General features: G+C 40.0%; 1 protein-coding gene across 1 annotated transcript in view; it reads left to right on the top strand.

Annotated features, from left to right (window-relative positions):
- LOC135090262 (voltage-dependent calcium channel type A subunit alpha-1-like) overlaps positions 1 to 22,950 on the top strand; it is a 290,421-nt gene that overhangs the window by 258,319 nt on the left and 9,152 nt on the right. The window contains exons 31-41 of the mRNA XM_063986871.1: positions 2,604 to 2,720; positions 2,891 to 2,956; positions 3,776 to 3,867; positions 8,250 to 8,406; positions 8,748 to 8,875; positions 9,341 to 9,479; positions 10,285 to 10,453; positions 10,990 to 11,096; positions 11,426 to 11,638; positions 17,597 to 17,757; positions 18,134 to 18,251. Of these exons, the coding sequence (XP_063842941.1) occupies positions 2,604 to 2,720; positions 2,891 to 2,956; positions 3,776 to 3,867; positions 8,250 to 8,406; positions 8,748 to 8,875; positions 9,341 to 9,479; positions 10,285 to 10,453; positions 10,990 to 11,096; positions 11,426 to 11,638; positions 17,597 to 17,757; positions 18,134 to 18,251 (1,467 nt within the window). The remainder of the gene's footprint in view (positions 1 to 2,603; positions 2,721 to 2,890; positions 2,957 to 3,775; positions 3,868 to 8,249; positions 8,407 to 8,747; positions 8,876 to 9,340; positions 9,480 to 10,284; positions 10,454 to 10,989; positions 11,097 to 11,425; positions 11,639 to 17,596; positions 17,758 to 18,133; positions 18,252 to 22,950) is intronic.

Genomic DNA, 22,950 nt, shown 5'->3' with positions numbered 1-22,950 from the left:
CAGAAAAAGGGATGAGTGATTGAGAATACTGGTTAATTTTTTGCATTAGAGAAATGGTGGATACCCATTAACTTGAAACACACCTGGGTGAAATGTGCTCTGACTAGCCCACCCTGGATTCAAACTGAGGCCTTCAGATTTGTAGTCAAGCACACCAGCCACTGCACCACAGCAACACTACTCCCTCTAGCTGGTTACCCTTTTGTTATGTTCCCTTTTATTCAGTTAGTTGGACTGTGTGTGTGTGTGTGTGTGTGTGTGTGTGTGTGATGCATCTAGACATACAAACAATCTCACAAAGAAAACTCAAGTCATGAGGTGTGTATGAATAATTAACACAAACCATTTAGTGAGTCATCAAAAAAATTTTTCCCCACATTGAACAAGGCTTGAATGTTCCTGCTCAGTGGGATAAACTTTGACCACTGGAATGAATAGAGTTAATGCAGGACAGAGTAATGATTTAATAAGATTGCATATATGATGTATTGGAGAAGCAATGATAGAAGAAAGGCAGGAATGTCAATCGTGTCTGTTGACTCCCTGGGAAGATCATTATCACATCAACACAGATTATCAACAGATGGGATGCACAGAGACACAGGAGAGTGAAGATGAACAAACACAGATAAAGATTTATACAGCATACAAGGAGAAATAGACAAATAGAAGCTGATACTGACACGGATAGACATTGAGAGAAAAAGAAAGAGAGAGTGACTTTCTTCTCTAGTTTAACCTGCTGCTTATTAATTGTTATCCTGGCAGTCCAAGTTGTGGCTGAGCATGCAGCTTCAGTACTTGATGCTCCAGTGAAGGCAATAAATGCAAGGAGAGGAGGAGCATCTTGCCCTGAACCAGGCTTGCAAGGAGGGAGCATGGTGGTGAGAGGAAACCATGAATGAAGTAAAAGTCCTGTATTCTCTAACACTGTGAGCATGCAGCTTTGGTACTTGATGCTCAAATGAAAGCAGGGAGAGGAGTAGAGTATCTTTGCCATGAGCCAGTGAAGGGAGTGTGGTAGTGAGAGGAAATTGAGCAGGAAGCAAATGTTCTGTCCTCTCTAATGCTTCACCTGTTGCCTTCCTTAAAGAGTGATGCTCCATGAAGACAACATTTGAAACACTAGAGGACATGCATTGTGCTTCTGCTTCCTGTGTTTTATCTCACTACCACGTTGCACTCTCTTGTGTTGCTTATGCAGGTCAGTGGTCAAAAACTGGATCACAGAGCCCATGAAAAGAACTCATAACAAGAGGAAAAACACAAAGCAAGGAGTTACACATTCGGAAACACTCGGCATCTTGTAAAAGCATTGTTAATCATTGTTACTTCTCACTCAGTCAACAGACATAACAACCTTAAACATACTTCATGACTGTAAAAGTAATATTATCTCATTAGTTTCCTTTGCTTGATTTTATTTTGAACTTATTTGTTATGTTTTTTTTATGATTCTTTAAGAGTTATGGTAGGGGGATCAACACTAACACCAAGGAGAAAGCTGGGAGGAGGTGGTGTGTTGAGGTGGTGGTGACATCACAGGAGGGAGAGAGTGTGGGTGTTGAGACTGAGTGTAAGGCATTAGAGATGTGAGAGAGGAGAGGCCGAGGCTTAAGGAGTAATGTTATCAGTACCCAAGAATCCAGAGATGAGGAGAGGCACAAGAGGATCTATATAAAGATGTGAGGCATTATAGATATGGAAGAGCAAAGGTGAAGGCTTAAGGAGTAATGTTACCAGTACCTAAGGATTGAGATGAGGAGAGGCACAAATGGATTTAAATTAAGATATCCTCAGTACTTCCATCCAGGTTCTCTCTTGCCAGGAACCCCACCATAATAAAGAAGAATAATTGGCTGACTGCTCTGTACCTGTATAGTATATGGAGTCAGTATTTATGTACATGTTATGGAAGGCTGACTCCTTCACTGCTATTCTTATACAACTTTTCCCATGATCACTTTTTTTATGCATTTATTCTTGTAGTACAGTCTCTGAGATACCCCAAAAGACTAGAAAAGGCAAAAAATTTTAATCTCCCTGTCAGTTTTTCTGATGTCCGTGCAAACCATTTTTATTAGTGTTCTGAATATTAGAAAAGGCATTTGGAACAGTGAAAGGTATAAGAAACACTGGCGTAGGACAATAAAAAGGAAGAAAAAAAGCCCAGCGATGATGCCAGTGTTCATAGAGAAAGCCAAGGGGATTTATTGAGGATTAAACGATACATGTCTAGAAACTACCTTCAATTTATGCCTCCACAGCTACAAAAATTAATCCAATGCAGAAATTTTTTTGGGAACGCACAATTTCCACATAAAAGGGGATGCATTGGTGTGTGTGTGTGTGTGTGTGTGTGTAATAGTAACCTTGTGTGTGAATATGCAGTACATGTGTGCTTTATCTTTTGTTTTTATTATATTCCTTAACAATTTTATAGCTTTCTGATTAATTGGTTTCATTACATCTTATTCATTGTCCCTGTTTCCTTGTTTCATATTGAGATTTAGATTCTACCTAGGTCCATGAGTGTGTGTGTGTGTGTGTGTGTGTGTGTGTGTGTGTGTAGAGAGTATTAACACAACTCTTGTTTGTTGCAGGAAAACTTCATCAATGTCGGGTTCCTGCGCTTGTTTCGTGCTGCTCGCCTCATCAAACTGCTCCGTCAGGGTTACACAATTAGAATATTATTATGGACATTCGTACAATCGTTCAAGGTGAGACAGTCAGTCCCGCAGTGTTAGCTACACATCTAGCCATGGCCAGTTCTCTCTCTAGGGCAAGACACTTCCCTTGAATGTTTGCATGTATTTCTGATGAGAATAATCACAAATCCTCCCCGTCGGCCCCGTGTGTAAGGTGATGCTAACCGTGCCCCTCCCCGCAGGCCTTGCCGTATGTCTGCCTGCTCATAGCCATGCTGTTCTTCATCTACGCTATCATTGGCATGCAGGTAAGGTGCTCCTTTCACTCTGTACCTCTGTAATGGATATAATTATAATAAGTATTACTTTTCTTATATTATCATGACTATATTTGAAATATTTTAATATATATGATATTATTGTTATTCATATTGCATAATAACATGTTGAACAGTAAATATCCTCTGATATTATTTTCTGGATATATATATATATATATATATATATATATATATATATATATATATATATATATATATATATATATATATATATATATGTGTATTGATTGAATTAAATTTAGAATAATTGAGTTGTCATGCCAAAGTCAAGTGTTGAAGGTCTGCTCACCATGGGCTCACATCAACCATCTGTTTCTCACGTCTGTTACCATGTAGGCCCCTAAACCCCCATCCGGGTGTTGCTGTCTTTTCATTTGGCCACAATATGTCCCTCCATAACTCCAGTAATTGTATATTTTGTGGATATGTTTACCCATACTGTTTCAAGTCATGTTGTTATCCTGATCTGTTATATGTGTTCTGCCAATATTCTTGACCCCTGTTGTCTGAGGCCACAGTCCGTGCTCACAGTCCTCTCTTGACCTGCCTTCACAAGACAGAGTTTGTGTCTCAGAACGTCACTCTGGTCGGGCTTGTGGTCTGTTGCCTCCGCAATATGTCCAAAGTCAGTGTTGGCAGTGGTCGGGGCCGGGGCAGAGGCCGTGGCCCCGCACCCGCCACGGGCAGTGCGGTGCTGTCTAGAGAGCAGTGCGCACACTACCACTCACACCCACCTGACTTACAGCACTCTCCTGTCTTTTTTTTTCTCCCGAACTTCACACCCAGGTTTTTGGCAACATGAAATTTGATCCCGACACTGACCTAAATCGACATAACAACTTTCAGTCTTTCTTCGCCAGTCTCTTGCTCTTGTTTCGGTGAGTTTGCAACCCCCACCACCAGGCTCAGTGAATAGCAACCTGAGACAGATAGCATACTTATGATTCCCATCTTCTCTAGGCCTGAACACTGAGACAAATGTCTGTTCAGTGCCAAGACTCTGAGCCTTCTGATACTCAAACACAAGGTCTGTTCCTCAATGCCCCGTGCGCCCAACACGGCCACACAGTGAGACCTTAGTGATCCACAATAGTAAACCTCACTCACTTCCTGAACAGACATGTGGTGCATAGCCGTCTGGTGACATGTCTAGTCCTCTAGATGGCAATGCCATGTAGTTTAGTTTAATGTAGAAGGTAACATAATAATAGATATGTGATCCATCTTGCCTAGACTAGCTAACCTAGACTAGATAGTGTCTGTGGTGCTTGCCCACTTTTTTGGTCAGGGATTTATCTTATTTCTTAGAATACATTGACCTGTGCAGAGTTTTTTGTCCCATGCCCCTGAATTTTTACCCTTATATGACCCTAGTGACTGGTCACATGTTCCCTCTGACAGCCCTGGTGAGAGGACAGCCCTTTGCTCCATCCTAATCTTGGCCACTTCTGGCTCCTGCCCCCCTGTGACCTTTCCCTGTCTTAGTCCCCGTCCTTGTGTTGATACCTTCCAAGTTTTGGTGTACCTCAAAGCCTCTTAGAATAGACATCATATTTGGAGTTTTGAGTAATCCTAAGTTTCTTGTTTTTGTTTCCCTTCATCACCCAGGTCTTTGGTAATATAAAATTGGAACCTACTGCATCTATAACACGCCACAACAACTTTAGAAATTTTGCTGAGGGCATAATGCTCTTATTCAGGTAACCATTCTCCATTAATTTTTCCTGGCACTCAAAAGTGACTCAGCAGCAGAATTGGCTATTTTCTTCTGTCCAAACTTTTGTTACTGCAGTTCTTGTGACTTCCATTCTTCAGTGCTACTGCTGTCATCATTACAAAATACTGTATTAAGATAAACAACAGGATCAGTGCTCTGCTATTTTATTTTTTTCAAGAACTTCACAATGTTTTTTAAGCCTCCCAATCTGTTTTTGGGTGAGTGGGCCTTTTTGAAGTGCCCCGCGAGGACCCATTTTCTGCCGCAGGTTTAATACAGTATTTTGTGAGGTGGATGCCATTTTCTGCATCGGTGTGTAACTGTGCTGTAGGGGGACACATATACTTCTTGGTGTGATCACGAGTGGTATTGGAGGGAGAGTTTATCACGTAACCAGTCCAGTAGCTAAATTTTCTGAAAGGGAGAGAGAGAGAGAGAGAGAGAGAGAGAGAGAGAGAGAGAGAGAGAGAGAGAGAGAGAGAGAGAGAGAGAGAGCAAAGCAGGACCACATATGTTAGTTTTAAATAGGAACTCTCAGTGTGTCTCAGTCTGTACACCCACAACACCAACAGACAGAGTGTCACCAATCCTCCTCTGTTCCATATTTTCTCACCCTTTCTGTTCTGTTGGACATGGAGCTTGGTGAGATGTGACTTTGAGCCAGCAGCGTGGCCATGCAGGGCGGGACTGCATGCCTGGCCTCACCACTGAGCACAGGGCTGGCAGCACAGCCCAGCCCCACTCTTGGCTGCACAATAGGCTCTTATCCTCTCAGTGCCTTGGTGAAATGAGCTTGATTGAGTCATGAGGAAAATGAATGTGTTATTATTATCATTATTATTATTATTATGAGCTTGAATGATTGAACATGATGAAAATGAATGCATTATTATTACTATCATTACTATTATGAGCTTGAACAAGTCAGAAAGATGAAAAATGAATCTTTTCATTATCATTGTTATTCTTGTTTATTATTAGAATAGTTACTCTTTCTCTGAGCATTATGAAAGGTAACTATGGCAGAGCAAGGGAGCCATGACAATAAAAATTAATATTATTGTTGGTATTATCATGATCATTATTTATTATTATTATTATTATTATTATTATTATTATTATTATTATTATTATTACAATGCTGTCACTTAATTCTCTGAGCGTCGTAAAAGACGACTAAGGCAAAGTAACGAATTCATGATGGTAAAACTGAGTTTGTTACTGTTATTAAGTCAGGTAACTTCACAATAATGATCTTACATATAGAAGTAGTTTGTGGTGCTCTGTCGCATCCATAGCTTGTTTTGTGCTGGAAATGGGATGGTAATTATTATAATATTTTTTTTTTATATGGAAATCCAGTACTGCAAGTCTCATTTTTCATAATTTTTGTTAGTATTATTTTAGTCACTGGACAGTCAAAGGCAACTAAAATTCATTCAAGTTCTGGTGATTACTTGCTGCCTTATGGTGATGCTTGAGATTCATGTTTATTACTGGTGCACATCAGCACTGAACAAGGAAGCGGCATTCATGAGTGTGCAGTCCATTGAACCATTGCTAATGAGTATGGGAGTGGAAATGGTGGAGTCATTGCTGTGGAGAGATTGTATGTTAATAAGTCTTAATGTGCATCTTGAGGTGGAAGAGCTTGACCAAGGAGACAGAAATGCAGGCTGGGAATGCAGGCATGAATTAACTGACATGGGCATTACAAATTCATGAAGCTCTTGCATTTAGTAGTAATCCCTTGACAGTCATGGAAGTCAAAACCAACAAAACACAAAGCACAAACAGGTACGTCACAACAACAGAGTGAGTGAGTAGGTGATGCATCCCTGAGAGGTGCGGCTTGCCCCGGGTGACGGGTGACCACTGGTGGCTCGATGACCACCACCACACAGTTAACCACCACCTAAAGAGACACCACAAAACACAGCATCAGGAGTCAGACAGAACATTTCCTACCCTAGATGAACAGATAGGTGTAGTGTGGAGGTCTTATGGATTCCTTTCTTGTGATAATGAGACCATTACGGCTCAGACTCTGGGTGGATAGAGTGGGTGGAGTGGCCTGTCTGCAGTGCCACAGACCACCACCACCACTCCACTGGCCCTCACAGCGGCTGCAGCACAGCACACACTCTCTTTTCACACACTTGCTGCACATCTACTGTTTCACTCACACTGCATGCCGGAGCAATCAACAGAGTGGAATGTATATCACCACACCAATTTGCTGATCACTGTTGAGGTGACACAGCAGAGCCAAGTGTCCTGCTCAGTGAGAGTGGCTGATGGCACTCAACAGAGGCCAACAACCACTGGAAATTAAGTCTTGAAGTGCTCACATTCATCCCCTTCACTATCCTGGTTATTCCCTTAACACCAAGGCATTCCCAGAACCTTAAATCTTTTTCCATTGTATTTTGACTTTGACTAAATTGCCTCAAAACTGAAACCTTCCTAAAGACCCCTGCCTCCTCACCCCGTGCTTGCTTGATAGCTTAGGGACAATTAGTTGACCAATAGTTTTATCCAGTTGTTGGGCTGTGGAAAGGTAAGTATGTGCTTTGTACTACTGTCTTCTGGCATCACAGAGACTCACCCTGGCTGCCTTTAATGAACTCCAGTGATTGAGTGTTGCATTGATGTCACTTGTTCTCAAAGATGCTGAAGGTTGAAATGTTTCTCTAATTGTTCTCTGGATTGACATGTTGGTGGTGATTTTAATAGATCTGAAGTGAGTGTCTATCAATGTGCCATCTCTCTCTCTTTCTCTCTCTCTCTCTCTCTCTCTCTCTCTCTCTCTCTCTCTCTCTCTCTCTCTCTCTCTCTCTCTCTCTCTCTCTCTCTCTCTCTCTCTCTCTCTCTCTCTCTCTCTCTCTCTCTCTCTCTCTCTCTCTCTCTCTCTCTCTCTCACAAGATCCAGCCACACATCACTGGAGCTTTAAAGGCAGCCAGAAATAGTCACATTACTGATAATTTAGAGACACCTGAAGTCTGTTTCTTGCATTACTCCAAAACTGCTCACTAGTTATAGGTAGATTATTTTTTATACACTGGCAGTGCTACTAACAATCTAGCAAAATTATTGTTATTATATATTTTCCAGTGCACTGAAATATATTTATGATGGTCTCAAGTATATTATGAATTATTGAATGATATAGTGCAGGTGTAAGGAAGTATTTTTTTTTGCTGTGGTAATTTTGTATTGGGTATAATATTTGTATGTAACCTTGATGAGAGAGTGAAGGCAATGTTTATTTACCATGGGAGGTGTCAGGCTGGCTGGCTGTCATACAAAGTGCTTCTCATTCCATAGTGTACATCTTTGAGGAGTTGGATTTACTTAACAGCCACTAAAAATAAATAAGAACAATTCTCACAAGGTTAAACTATTAAATGGTAAGAACAAAGACTAACAAAATTATGTAAGGTCTTAGTTATTAGTCTTTGAAAATTTAGTTAATGTGGAGAGTTAGTGTTAGAATGCTTTAGTGGGATGTGTGCGGCTCCTGACTGTGAGTGTGTGTGCAGGTGTGCCACGGGAGAAGCATGGCAGAGCATCATGTTGTCCTGCATCAAGGGCCGCGAGTGTGATCCCAATGCACTCAAGAATGACCCTGACAAGACCTGCGGCTCCAACGTGGCATACATATACTTTGTCACTTTCATCTTTCTCTGCTCATTTCTGGTGAGTTTTATTTCATCATCACTGTCACTTTCATCTTTCTCTGCTCATTTCTGGTTAGTTTTATTTCATCACCTTCATTTGCTTCTCATCTTTCTTCATCACCTTCATCTTTCTCTCGTCACTTCTGTAAGTTGCATTTTATCACCTCCATTCATTTTTCATCTTTTGTTCAACCTTTGCCACCTTCATCTTTCTCTACATACTTGTGGTGAGTCATACAAAAGGAAGGGTTGGATATCCTCTTTAGAAAATGTTGACAGTATTTGGATCTCCCTGATAATACTTGGTAGTGTTGCCTGTGCTGCTGGCTCATTCAAGACAAATGCCGTGCATCTCCACAGATGTTGAATCTTTTCGTCGCTGTCATCATGGACAACTTTGATTACCTGACTAGAGACTCATCCATCCTGGGAGCCCATCATCTTGATGAATTCATCAGGATATGGGCCGAATATGATCCAAATGCAACGTAAGTAAAACTCAGCAGTGTGTGACAGTGAGAGTGTGTGCATGTGTGTGATGCATCCACACACAGGGGAGCAGGACTGGTGTTTGGTGCTGCTGCCTGAATACAAGGTCACAGGTCAGGTCCATACCTTTTCTTTGTCTGATGAACAGAGACTGCAACATTCAAGGAGCCTGCTCAGATGGTCTCCATTCAGTGAAGGATCAGAATCCTGGACACACCACCACCAGTCACTTGCATATTTAGATTGCACTTGCAATAAACTAGATGAAAATAGTCCATGACATTAATGCATATCTTCCTGAGATTAGATACATTCAGCACCATATCATCCATCGGTATCTTGTATAATTTTCAGAGGGAGAATAGCCAGTCATTAGTATTATTCTTCCTGGGATGAGCCATATTTAGCACCACATCACCACATATTTACCCACATCATCCAGCCTGGCCTTGCTTCACTTGCAGGGGGAGAATCCACTACACGGAGATGTACGACATGCTGAGGAACATGGACCCACCGCTGGGTTTTGGGAACAAGTGCCCGTACCGGTTAGCATACAAGAAACTTATACGAATGAACATGCCTTTAAATGAGGAGGGAAAGGTGAGACACTTGCTGTTGTGAAGGTGGGAAATTGTTGTGCCAGAATTGAATGTATGTCTGATTATTTTACTGTGAGTATTGTATTAGGGTTATCATTATGTCAGGAATTTAAAAGTGTATGTGAATGGAATCTAAACTAAGGCTTTCCCAAGTATTTATCTTGATCTTTCAACTTCATGCAACACTGAAGGAGCAAAGATGATTTGAAGTAAATGAGGAATAAGACAATTATGGAGTTAATTTATGGCAGTGAGAATTTTTGAAAGAGGATATTTGGAGAACATGTGAAGAGAATGTAAACTTGATGAGAGAGAGGCAACTTGACTAGAAGCAAATGCAAGTAAAGAATAACCAAGAACAAAGGTATCATTTAGGAGAATTTAAGGGATTTAAACTATCATGTTTATGTTTGGAATATTTAAAGAAAGAAAAAGAATAAATTGTTGTAACAAAGAATTAGCATGAAAGTTGTGAGTGTGAGAAGGGAAAGGAAATGCATGATGGGTGGATGGATGAAGTGAAGGGAAGCAGGTATGAAAAATATGAAACTTGGACATATCTTGGAGGTTTGTAACAATAATCTATCATAATTATTTGTTTTCCTGAAGTGTTTTTCATTAGTGTTCCCCAACCATCACCAACACCACAACTTCTCTCCCATTCCCCGGTAGATCCATTTCACCACCACACTTTGCCTTGATTAAAGAAAAAAAATTATTAGAGAAAAAATTGCTCTCAAGAAGTGTTTTTCCATCAGTGTTCCCCAGCGATCACCAACATTGGCTTCCTTTTCATTTCCCAACAGGTCCATTTCACCACCACACTGTTTGCCTTGATTAGAGAAAACCTGTGCATCAAGATGAGGCCGGCCGAAGAGATGGACCAGGCAGACTTTGAGCTTCGAGGAACTATAAAGAAGATTTGGCCCATCCAGGCAAAAAAGAACCTAGACTTAATAGTGCCTCCCGATGATGGTGAGTGAGGAAGGGAAGCGCAGAATGACCACACACTTCTCAGATATCTTGTGTGTGGATCTGCTGGGGTTTGCTCTTCATCTGTGCTTTTTTTTTTCTTTGATATTGTGCAGCAATTGGGTCTATAAAACTTGTTCTGAATGGTTCTTTGGTGGTGATTATTAAAAGTCAACCTTTCTTAGTTATTAAATACATCTTCATTGTATTAGGATGTAAAGATAGTTAAATTTATTACAAGTGCTTAGTGTTTGATTTTAATACTTCAAAATACTTCAAAATGTTCAAACTAAATCAATATCCAGTGGTGACCTGTGACAGATTAATTAATTCCGGCATCTATTGAAACTTATGTTTATTTAATTCCCATCATGCATTAATTCATTACTGTGTTTGTTCATTCTAGCATCCACTAAAACACACATATTTATTTCATTTCCACCATGTATATATTCTGTGGCATCCATTGAAAAATGTATACATTTCATTCCTACCATGCATTCAATGACCAGACCATTCTTCCCATTCTTCCCCTGCAGAGTTAAAATATGAGAAGCTGACAGTGGGCAAGGTATATGGTGGCCTCCTCATCCTGGAAAACTGGCGCACCACTCGCTTTGGCCAGATCCAGCCATCTGGAGGCCTGGTTAGTATGGCACTCCTGACTCTCTGCTTGTGGGGATGAAGTAGAGTTGTCATTGACTTAATCACGTTTCTTCATGTTGTGATCAGGATTGGATCTCATAAAGTGGAAGTAATTGTTTCTACGTATCTACATTCACACTTGATCCATTCGCCCTCAGAGCAAATCCTGATTATGGCATCTTTTTTCAGCATTTGTTTTAATTTTTTCTCATTACTGTTATCATTTCTTTTACAGTATGCTTCAAAACTCTTCTGATTTTATTTTACAATACATAGGAAATTTTTTGGGCAGTTTTGCTCTGTACATAAGAAGTCTCAAAAATCTTACAGGATGAAAGTGAGGATGCTTTAGAAAATATAGAGAATGAGGATGAGGAGGAGGATGAGGAGGAAAAGTTTGAGTCTACTGAGGACATTTTATGCGGGGAGGGAGAACAGCTCCTCAGTAACATGGAAAAGTCACAGAACATAGTCATCGACGATACTGATGACATTGAGGACACTGAGCAAACTGAGGAGACTGAGGAACAGGATTCTGAATCAGTAAGGCGGCTGTACTCGGCCAAACGTTTGATGTGCGCTAGATGTTGTGCTTCCCTCTGCTCTCAGATGCTTGTCACCCAGCGTGTCCCAGGCAGCCACTGTAGGACACGCAGCGCACATCAGTAATGGCTCCTTGTCCCAGCATAGCTCTTGTGGTTAACTAGTATTACATCAGTACATAATTGCTATATTAGTGCTCACTTAATTACAACACTGTATCTAATCAACCATTGTTCGTAACTTAGCGTTGGTGAAGGTGTCTACTACGTATCTTAATTACTTCAGTTTGCAGCGCACCAGACTCACTCACTTCTCTTTGATGGTAATACAATGCTGCTTTTATGAAGTCTTGAATCACTACTGTATTGATGTGAGTATTTCGTCAAGAGCAGCCTAATGAAAACTGAATGCTATCAATTGTACAGTACATAACCACAAGAAAGCAGGATTTGCTGATATGAGCTCAGATTTTCTTCTCAGTGATTAAAGAAAGGGACAGTCAGCAAAATGTACCCTATAGAATGGAGTCAATACTATATTCATTGCCTTTACATTTGGATAACTATGTACCACACTTTTTTACAGACCATTAGTACACCTATAGATTTCATATACACTTACCATTACAGTGTCAGTTAAGGGGACCTACTGGTATACACTCCTTAGTTTATTTTTTCGCTTTCTGAGTAATTTCTTTCTCTGAAATTTATAGAGCACATAATCCCAAATTCGTGTATTTTCAGACCATCATAGATTTGGTTTGTCTTACATTGACATATGATGTTCTTATATATGTTTATGGAAGTTCCATTGAAAATATCTTGATTTACTGGCTTTTTTATTTTTGCTAAAGCACAGAATTTAAAAAATCATTGCTTTTCCATGAGTGGGACTTACACTCGTCATGGCCAGCCAGTGTGCGATGACAGCAGGTGAAGTGATGGTGGTGCTGATGAGCTGTGGCTCTTGAGAGTCAAGAGTAGTGGAGGTAAACTGTAAATGATGAGCCATGTTTTAAGACAATAGTAGTTTTCATGTTAAATTTCCATGGATATCGGGAATTATGTTCATGTTATTGAAGTTTTATTGATATCCATTTGTATTTCACCGGCAGGTTCCCTTAAGATGGCCAGAGAACCAATCACATTTACACTGAACAGTAATTGCTAACAACAGAGTCCACAGACATGCCGTAGCCAGATTCTAGTCAGTCATCAGTATCATAATCAGTGCACTTGGCCTCACTTGGTGAAGAGAGTGGTAGTTTGGTGTGGTGTGGGAGTCACTCATTGTGCGGCAGCCGGGCAGCCAAGCTGCCTGTACTATAGCAGAGTAACTGTAGCGAGCCACTTTGGCCTAAACCACAAAACATTTTTAAGAGAATGCAAGAGGTATCTTAGTTATGAAACCACATCACGTAAATGGAACCTTTTAACAGCAAGTATTCACTTTAAAAATAGCACTTAATAATATTGGTGTTTGATATTCCATATAATCCATTTCCCTGGAATTACTTGAGCAGTGTTTGAACAACAGTCAGGATCATGTGTTGATGAAATGGATTGCTACCATTTCTAATGAGTCACATCCCAAGTGTGTCAATTGTGGCTTGTGTCTTGTTCACTGGTGCGTCCACAGTGCCTGCCAAGTGCAGACTCAAGTAGTTCAAAGTGAAATGATGTAAAGAGGAAATCTGAAAATCATCATGTCATTTCATTGACAGACATGACAGTACTGTTCAACATGCTGCTGTAGGTTGCCCTTGTGTTTTGCAGTATTATCATCATTAGTATTTCAGAGTCACATGTTTTTACTGTAGTTGTGTGCTTGAGAATAGTGTTGGTAAGTTACACATTCTTTTTCAATAGAGTGTTTTTATAGAAATTTGTGATCCATATAATTAGTTGTGTTCATCTCATATTTCATGCAGTACTTAGTATATGAATTTCTATGAATTAGAGGACAACACTACATGCTGCATGTCATCAATGTTCCATGAAGGGTTCCAGCATTATTGTGGTCATGCCTTGATATGGTGACAGTATATCATTATGACTCCCATCACCCTCCTGCAGTGGCAGTGTTGTCACAGTGACTCAGGCACTGGTGACTGCTCTGCTGTCCTGAGGGTCCCTTCTGTTGGATTGTGACCTACAGTCAGTACAGCATAGTGTGTGTTCCTTAACATGTACTGCCCACAGGGACTCAGGAGTACTGTTGGTCATTTTTGGACAGTGACAAACCCCACACTCGGCTCTTGTCCACACGGCAGTGCTCTCCATTCTTGCTGTGATGAAAAATATTCAGTATGATGGAAATTTCCAGCTATTTGATGCATAATATTTTTCTACAATAGTAAGAGAGTGAAATTTTGCTTGTGTGGAAAAGAACTGAGCAACTTGGTCTGAAATCAGACATTTAAGGGAATTTAAGAAAAGACCATTTTCTTTTCTTTCCTTTTATTTTTCTAGGGTTTTAATAACACCTATATCCATATATATATATATATATATATATATATATATATATATATATATATATATATATATATATATATATATATATATATATATATATATATATATACACACACACATTTTTTTCATGAACCATTTTCAAGAAAGAGTTGTGGGTTTTGATAATGCTGGTGCTCTGATCTCATTCCAAGAATTTACCAAGTGCTGACCATTGTTCCCCTCACTCCTCACTGTCCCTGGGCATGCCAGCACATTACCCTCTGCCCCCGCCCCAAGAAACCAATTACCAAAATATTTTTTAATACATAGTAATTTTTATATGCTAGAGTTGTCTAAGCCTAGAAGAACAATGTGTCCTTAGTATGGAGAAAGTTCTGAGAGAGAACCAGCTGAGTGCTTTCAAAAGATGTTGAGATAATAGACAGTCTAGAAAAGGTTGTTGATGGCAAGTCATGTAGCTATAGCTGTGTCCCCTGTGTGTGTGCGGGTCAGCTTGTCCGAGTACCTCCACCAATGTTGGCCACTGCCTCCCTCATGCAGTCCGCCCTGAAGCCATCCTGGCCCACAGTCACTTGCTCTCTAGACCTGATCTTAGACTTCATTCATTCACACTACCATGTAATTGTTTTCTTTAAACTCCTTGTCACATCTTAAATGTCTAAGTTTCAAGTAAGCTTGACATCATCATATACTTAATGTATTGTAAAGCCCTTGGTTAACTTTGTCACCTTTCCATATCTCAGTCACTGCTGGATAGTGTGAAAGCACTTTGCAGTCTTCAAAATTTTGCCTTAGACACTTAGTATTTCTAATGTGCCACTTTGAAAGTGTAAATGTTCCAGGATAACTCATGGTGTTGTGTAGGTGTTTTGTGTGTGTGATGTGCTGGTAACTGGTGAGTGAGTACTTGGCAGCTGGTGCCTGTGCCTCCCTAGCGGCTGTTGTAGTGAGTGACACACCTCGTCTCGTTGTTTTATTGCAGGAAAGACCCGCAGACTCCTCGATAGAAGTGGTAGTATTTTGATATTATCTTCATTTTCTTATAATAATTTCTCATTCAGCTTTCACTTTTTGCTCATGTTTGTAAAGTCTACATTCAGCAGTTTGTTGTCATGCATACCTTATGTGCACAGGATGTGACAGCAGGGAGGACACTCACTCACTGTTCGGGATTTGTCTTTTGTATAAAGACCCCTTTGCATTGAAAGAGTTATCAGGAAATCAACTTGTTCATTGGTAAAAACAAAACCTTACCTGCCTTCCCCGTCACATCAATGTTCACTGAATTGCTTCTTATTGCATCAGCTGTGTGCTGCTCCTTCCACTGGTAAACATATCCAGATGATAGATGTTTCAAGTCAGTTTCCATGAAGGTGTCCTGCTCATTTGAATATTCTAAACAAAATATGATGCACAAAATTTATGTCAGCAATGAATTCATTATACAAAATGAGATTACTTTCTGTATGACAAAATTAAATGTGCAGACAGTTTGTACAAATGAGTGTTGGGCACCAGTCATGACACCTCTGGGCTCTCTGGTTGTTCTGTGTTCTGTTGCTGCTCTCAACCCTTCACCTCACCAGTTCAAGAATCTCACCACTCAGTTCCTATGTTGTTTTCTTTTTCTTGTAAACCAACAGAGAAAAAGATTTGCCTTTCTGAGAATTTTAAAGCAGTAAAACATAGAATTTTCTTTTAATTCAGTGCTAATCATGGTATGATAAATCACAAAGAGACCCAGCTCCTCCCTACAAACAGACTTGGACATAACCACACCAGCCCACACCACCTTGCAAGGCTCTCAACCATTGCTTACGATCGTCGTCCAGAATGAGGATTCCATTGTATGCCTTGGTGATGAATCCTCACCATTGGAGACACTGAGATGCATCTACTCTTGCGATTGAAAGCTTTCTTCTCAGGGTTGCTCATTTGAATATATATATATATATATATATATATATATATATATATATATATATATATATATATATATATATATATATATATATATATATATATATATATATATATATATATATACTGATAGTTTAGCTTACTCAATACCCAGACAAATTTTATCACCAAAGAGCAGGTTACACCTGGATGACAGGATGCCAAGGTTGGGCTGTGGAGTTTGCATACAACTGAGTGATGAAAGCAAGAAGCCAGTTGAGTATGAGCAGGCCGCTGCTAGAGCCTCGCATGTTAGCCAGCCATTGCCCCATAGCGTGTACACAGCCTGGACCATAGCCACCCTCGCTACCCTCACCTCAGTGACACCTCCTCAGGGATCGCTTCTGTGTGTGTGTCATGCAGAAGTGATCTCGGTGGAGGGAATGTACTATACTTTACACACTTTTATTACCAAACAAAATAACTTCTTAATTTTACCATAAATACCTCAGTAATTGAATGGAAATGGTTTTCCACACTTTTACCAATTAAGTAACCAAGTTATATGCAACCACTTTTTACAATGTTATATATAATTACTAGTATTATTGAATATTGCCCAAATGCCCAAGTTATTGGTTAGGTTTTTCAATAGTGGTGTGATCTTGATCTAGTGATTGACTATGGGTAGTAATACACATAATAGAATACTACTAAAAAATTACCCACGATGCATCTGCTAAATCATTCATACATACACATTTAAAAGAGGCACTAAGAATCTATACTATGTATTTTGGGACATTCTTATTTATTTCATCTCCTCTTTTTGCGTGTTGAGCTATTACCTCTATTGTGTGTAGGGTTTTCCATCACAAGTTGAAAATGAAAGACACATATTACTGGTGTTTGTGGATGGCGGTTGTAGAATGAAATCCCTTCACATAAATTAAGACAAGGTTTTTTTCTATTTTGTTCATAATGTATCAAAAAAAAAAAAGGAATCTCACTTCTTTTCAGTTGCTAGGGTCAATATTATTAATTATATAATGGTCACTGTAAATTTAAGACCTTGTGAGTAGGCCACCCGCAGTGATCTGGCATCCCCCATGGTAATGCCTCTGCAAGACTCAGAGTTAAGTAAGATACGACTGTCATGCCACCACTCCCCTAATGGCCTTCTTCCTCTTTCATCCTGCATTGGATTGATTTCTTCATTTCTGTTGTTATTGATGTTTATAAATATCACTAAACTTGTCACAAAGCCTTATTATTATTATTATTATTATTATTATTATTATTATTATTATTATTATTATTTACATTTCAAGTTTATGTTTGTAGGAGTTCGAAAATGGAAGCTCAGTTGAAAGTTTTATTCATGAAGTAAGCCTCTCTTAGTCCTCATGTACTACTCTGGTAATGTTGGATAACTTTTGAGCTCTTTATCTACTATAGCTTGTGATGAAGCCAGTCCTCTCTTGCACCTCAATACCTAGTCACTCTTCAAAGTGTAGTCAACTAAAGCTTCCATGTGTCGAGCATTTCACCCTCCCTTGACCCCCCAATGGTGGCACCACAGAAGCCCAGTTTGTTTGAGCGACTGATGGGCATAGCAGCACCAACAGCCCCACCCAAGAGTGTCAACGCCTCAAGGTCAAGCCTCCCGCGCTCCGTTGACGAGCAGCACGACTCCCAGGGACGCCACAGTCGGCAGGACAGCCTCACCCATTCCAACGTAAGGTAGGGCGTCTCTGGCTCCCGCCTGCCTCCTGCCTCCGGCCCTGGCCACTCAACTTGTCCTGGACATGTGAAATATATGATGACAATAAACAGTGGGGATACTGGTGGTGCTAAATGTAAGGCAGCCACCACACACCTGCAGCAGTAACTTGTTTCATGGGGATGTTGGTACACCTAACTCCTGTCTGTGTACACTGACTCAAGGATGTATGTATATGTATATGTATATATGTATATATATCTTCAGTCTTCAGCAAGTTTAGTTTTTTTTCCATATTACTGCTGTGATGGCTGTCATAATTAAGACTATGGTATCACCCCAAAAGTGAAGCAGTAACTTGAAGACTGATCATTCTTCAATTTCTCCACTTTACAGCATAGATAATGTACTTGGTAGTGACAAAGGGTCGAAAAAATCCCTGGCGTTGTTGGGGGGAGGCAGTAGTTCCCAGCGTGGCTCAGACCACGACGTGTCGAGTGTGGCCAGCTGGCAGGTTTGGTGCTAGCCATCCTCGCGTTGCATGGTGTCAACATGTTCACTGCCGCATGGCTAGGCTCACCACCCCCACTTCCACCTCTGCTCCCCCACACTTGGAAACACCCCATTCCCTCACAGCACTCAAGTATTTAGGAAAGCTGAGAGTATTTGTAGTCATTGCTCATTGAATTGCTATAAAGTTGAAAGTTTCTTCTGTAAAGATCAGCTGCCTAAGATCTCAGATGAAATATAATGTAGGAACTGATAGCTGTCTACCCACATCATTCCAAGGGTTTGCAGAAGACCCTTATGCACAACAGTTTGCAGTAATTCATCAGTAGTAGTTAAAGTCTTCACGAGTTTGATGTGCACAGTTTGATGTTAATCTAAAGAAACACTTCTCCACGAGAGTCAGTCACAGTCTTTGAGGTAGAGCAGCAGCACCACCTCAGATCCTCCATTCCCTCACCAGTAAGTCAACAGAAACAGTCCCCCTTCAGAGTAACCCCCACTTCATGATGCCCCCAACTCCCCCTCCCCTTCAGTGTTCCAGGTGTGGCTGAGTGTCTGTGTTGGGTGGTAGGCACTTTTGCTGGAGTAGGAGTGTGAGGTGGACCACCAAGGCAGGAGTGACACATGATTCTAAATTTGTGCTAGCACAATTATTTAATCCACAGTACAAGATAATTTCAGTCAGTATACATTCTTATTCTGGATTCCATTAGTTTTCACTTGAATAATGAAAACAACTCAGTTTCTCCAGTAACACAAGTTACTGATTTGATATTATGTCATACTCTAAAAGAACTAAATTCATGAAGTTATTGTTTTAACATTTAGAGTAGCAGATTATCCTGAATTTTATGGAGACTATTTGCTTTACTGAATCCAAACTAGCATGAACCGTCGGCATTCTCAGATGACATGAGTCGCTGTGTCACGCCGGCCTTGGCAGTACCACACACTGTTTTCTCTTGGACATTTACTCTGTTTGTTCAACTTGCCAAAACTTCCTGGTGTTTTTTCAAGCTGAAAATTCTCCTCTGCTGTCTTTTTTATAGTGTATATTTGTGGCATTACCAGTGAGCTTGTGATAGTTTGATGTAATGAACTGGGTATTGACCAAGCATTAGTGTAGCCGTAATGGGAACAATACTGATCAAAAGCTCTGAACTTGGTACTTGACGTCACAAATGGTCTTAGATGCTTAATATCTTGTTAGTGCTAGACTGAAAATGATAGTCTTGAAACATTTTCTTAGAGACATGAAGAGGTTTCTGTGAAGTGCCTTTGCCAAGAATCTGGTTGTTTAGCTGAGAAGTAATTTTACCTGTAGAATAGAACACATCTCGGGTTATGAGACCCTAGGGTAGGGTAACAATAGATTACTAGTCAACCCTTGGATTTTATTGGTGTCAAAAATACTGTAGACTTAGAATTTGCGTGGTATGCCTCATAGTAAAGACATTTTTGAAGTACACAAGGGTTACAGTGCAGTGATGGATGCTGTTCCCTCCTTCCTAATCTAGAATAGACTTGTTAGAATCTACTATTATGTAACAATGGCTTTACATTTTATATTTAGAAGAATAGAGATGTAGCACCAGTCATGCCGTCAAAGTGTTTATTTTACTGTTTTGATATAGTTTCCATCTGTGTGTTTTCCTGCAGCAGACCTCAGTGGATGGCTTCTGTCAGGGCTTTAAGATCAGGTGGCTGCTCGAGGTGGTGAGAAAAACAGAGCAAGGAAGGAAGCCATGCACTGGGGTTGGCTGTGCTGCTCTTTTACACTTCTGATGTAGTGTGAGAGATTTTCTATGAACTGATTATGTGACTTTGTAATGGGTCTGTATTAAATTAGTACTAGTAATGTTTTCACTTAGATGCTCTTTTTTGAAGCAACAATTTTGATTTTGATTTTTGTACTAAGGACGTTGTTTTGTTTTAGATAGATCGATCATCAACTTTTTGTTTTTAAGTACAAGTTGTCTTTCACTCACGGTTAACAGTAATCATGGCAGTTCCTCCCTCTACTCTGGTAGAGGAGCGGCACGTGGTGAAGTGCCGCCCTACAACAGTGAGTGCCAGCCATGCCTCCCACCACTGAGTCACCATTCCTGTCAGTCACCAGTGTGGCATGACTTTCACCATCCATCTCATTGTTACTTCTCTTCCTGACCTCTTAGATCCTCATACTGAATCTATTGGGTTGTCAGAATGTGTGTGTGTGTGTATGTATATGTGTGGGTGGGTGTGCAAAGAGCAAATGTGAGAAGTTAACATTTACAGTTTCTCATTAAATCTAACTGTTACTACAAGGGCAAGGAAGACATCAGGCATCATGTAGGATCATCACTTAAGTTCTGCACCATCTCAGCTTTCAACCATTAACACACAAACAGGCATCACCACATTCAGGGAAAAGAATACTGATCTCATCACAAAAGGGGAATTCGTTTACATTCTTGGCACTGAGAGATGAAATGATGTCTTGTCTTGGTAACCCTCTTTTAAGGGGGAGATAGTTATACATAAATCTTTATTTGCTCAAATCATAGTATGGTATGTTTGGCCACTGTATCTACTTGTATCTATTTGTCCTGCCACTTCACCACACCACTGTACTCATTGCCTCTGATTGGTGCACTTGTAGCCTCCACACTCATAGATTTGTGTCTAGATTTGTATCTGCATATTTTTTCCCAGATGCCCAAGATAACTGGCAAGTATCTTTTCAAAGGAAGGAATAACCTGACTGACTAACTATAAGTATTAATCCCCAGTGTGTATGGATTAACACAAACAATTCGCTGTCAAGAGGACCCAGACTAGCTCATGCTAAGACACCACCACCACCACCACCACCACTACCACCCAAAGGCTCATTCTGAAATATTTCTTTGCCGCATACCCACTACTTTCAAAAGGCTCTAGTTGAAGTGACAGGGTTTTAAGGTGTTTTTTTTATGGTTCTAGTGACAAATTAACAAGATTTCTACATCATTAACAGGAGAAACACTCTTAAGAACTGGGTTAATCATCTCTGTGGCATTTGAAAATAGTTGTAGCAAGAAAGTAAAGCATTTCTGAATATGGGTCTAGGCTGGTGATGATGATGGTGATAATAATGGTGATGATGATAATGATGATACGCTACAAGTGCATTAACCATACAATGTTCATCATCAAGGCAGAAATACATTCAGATACAGTTATCATTTAGTTTTATCTGTCTTTACTGCACATAATAACTTCACAATTCTGTTACTAAAACTTTGTCATGCAGTCACACATATCAGTAGAGATGTTATCATGATTATTGTCATTCAATTTTGTTTGTTCTTTTTTTTATATGTTTTAGCTGGTGAAATTGCTAAGAACAACTTCATTTATCATAAACTTCATTTCCCAACTCTGCTACTAAAACTTTTTATCATACAGAAAGTTGCACAACATTCATTATCAAACTACAGACAGATTTCATTACGATTATTTAGTTACTGAATTTTGGTGGTTCCTTTTTTAACATTTTATCTGAAGTGAAATTGTTAAGAAATCATTCCAAGTCTCAAAGTACAGATTTCATTACGATTATTTAGTTACTGAATTTTGTTGGTTTCTTTTTTAATGTTTTATCTGAAGTGAAATTGCTGGTCAGTCCAAGTTAAGGAAGGTATTGCAGTACTGTGCGTTTGATATAGACCCACGCTGAGTGTTGTTGGTGTCAAGAGTGAGGCCGCTCGCCACCGTCACCTGTGTATCTGTACCTCCTGTGACCCGGGCTCGTCCTCTGTACCCAGTGACCTGATGTCCTTGTGTGTTGACCAAATGTGCCTCTCTTTCAGATGCATTGTTCATCCCCTCATTCATTCCTTATTACTACTTTTAAATGTGCGTGTTTTTTTCTTGGTTTCAGTCCGACACTGTGATATTGTCACTCATATTACTTATTCGCTTTAGTTCTCAGTTTTTCTTTCCCACCCTCATGTTGTCCTGTTTCATCTGAACTATCCTCCCGTGTCCAAGCTCTCACCACAGATTGCCAGACTATTTCCACCACTAGCGTGATGTTCCCGTGTCTCACAGATCATGTGTGTTTCTATGGGCTTTCCAGTGCCTGATGGTAAACTGTCCAGTGGTTTAGCTGTTTTTTGGCTTTTAAAATTTTTGTGTGATGTTCTGATTTGCATATGTTACACTTAACAGGAAAATGACTATCTGACAAACAATATTTTGATGTTTTGAAATATCATTGGCAAGGTATTACTATACAAACAAAATTACATACATACTGGGTATGAAGTTAAAAGATCCACTTTTCTACCACCTGGATCATTTGAACAGTGATAAGGCAGTACACATTACCAGCTTCCTTCACAGCGCGCGTATGTCACGACAGTCTTGCTTCTGAGCAGGTAGTGAAAGTTCCTTGCAAACTGAGCCTGGATGGACTTTGTTCTTCTGGAATTATAAAATCAGTAGATTGCTAATGCTTCACTCCTGCACCAGACAGACATAGTCTCAGTCACCATTACTGCTTACTACCATGCAGTTATGTTGCTTACTGCCATTCAGTCATGTACAGTTATCTGAGACCCATGTAGTGTTAAGTGCTAAAGGTTCTTTCATGTATGCCTGTTTTGACATGCATCAAAGCTTACAACAAATTCTGCCTCTTACTATTATTATTATTATTTCACAGAACTTTTCTTTTA

Source organism: Scylla paramamosain, chromosome 34 (genome assembly GCF_035594125.1).
Source record: "Scylla paramamosain isolate STU-SP2022 chromosome 34, ASM3559412v1, whole genome shotgun sequence".
Lineage (NCBI taxonomy): Eukaryota > Metazoa > Arthropoda > Malacostraca > Decapoda > Portunidae > Scylla > Scylla paramamosain.
This window is presented reverse-complemented; position numbering and strand designations above follow the sequence as displayed.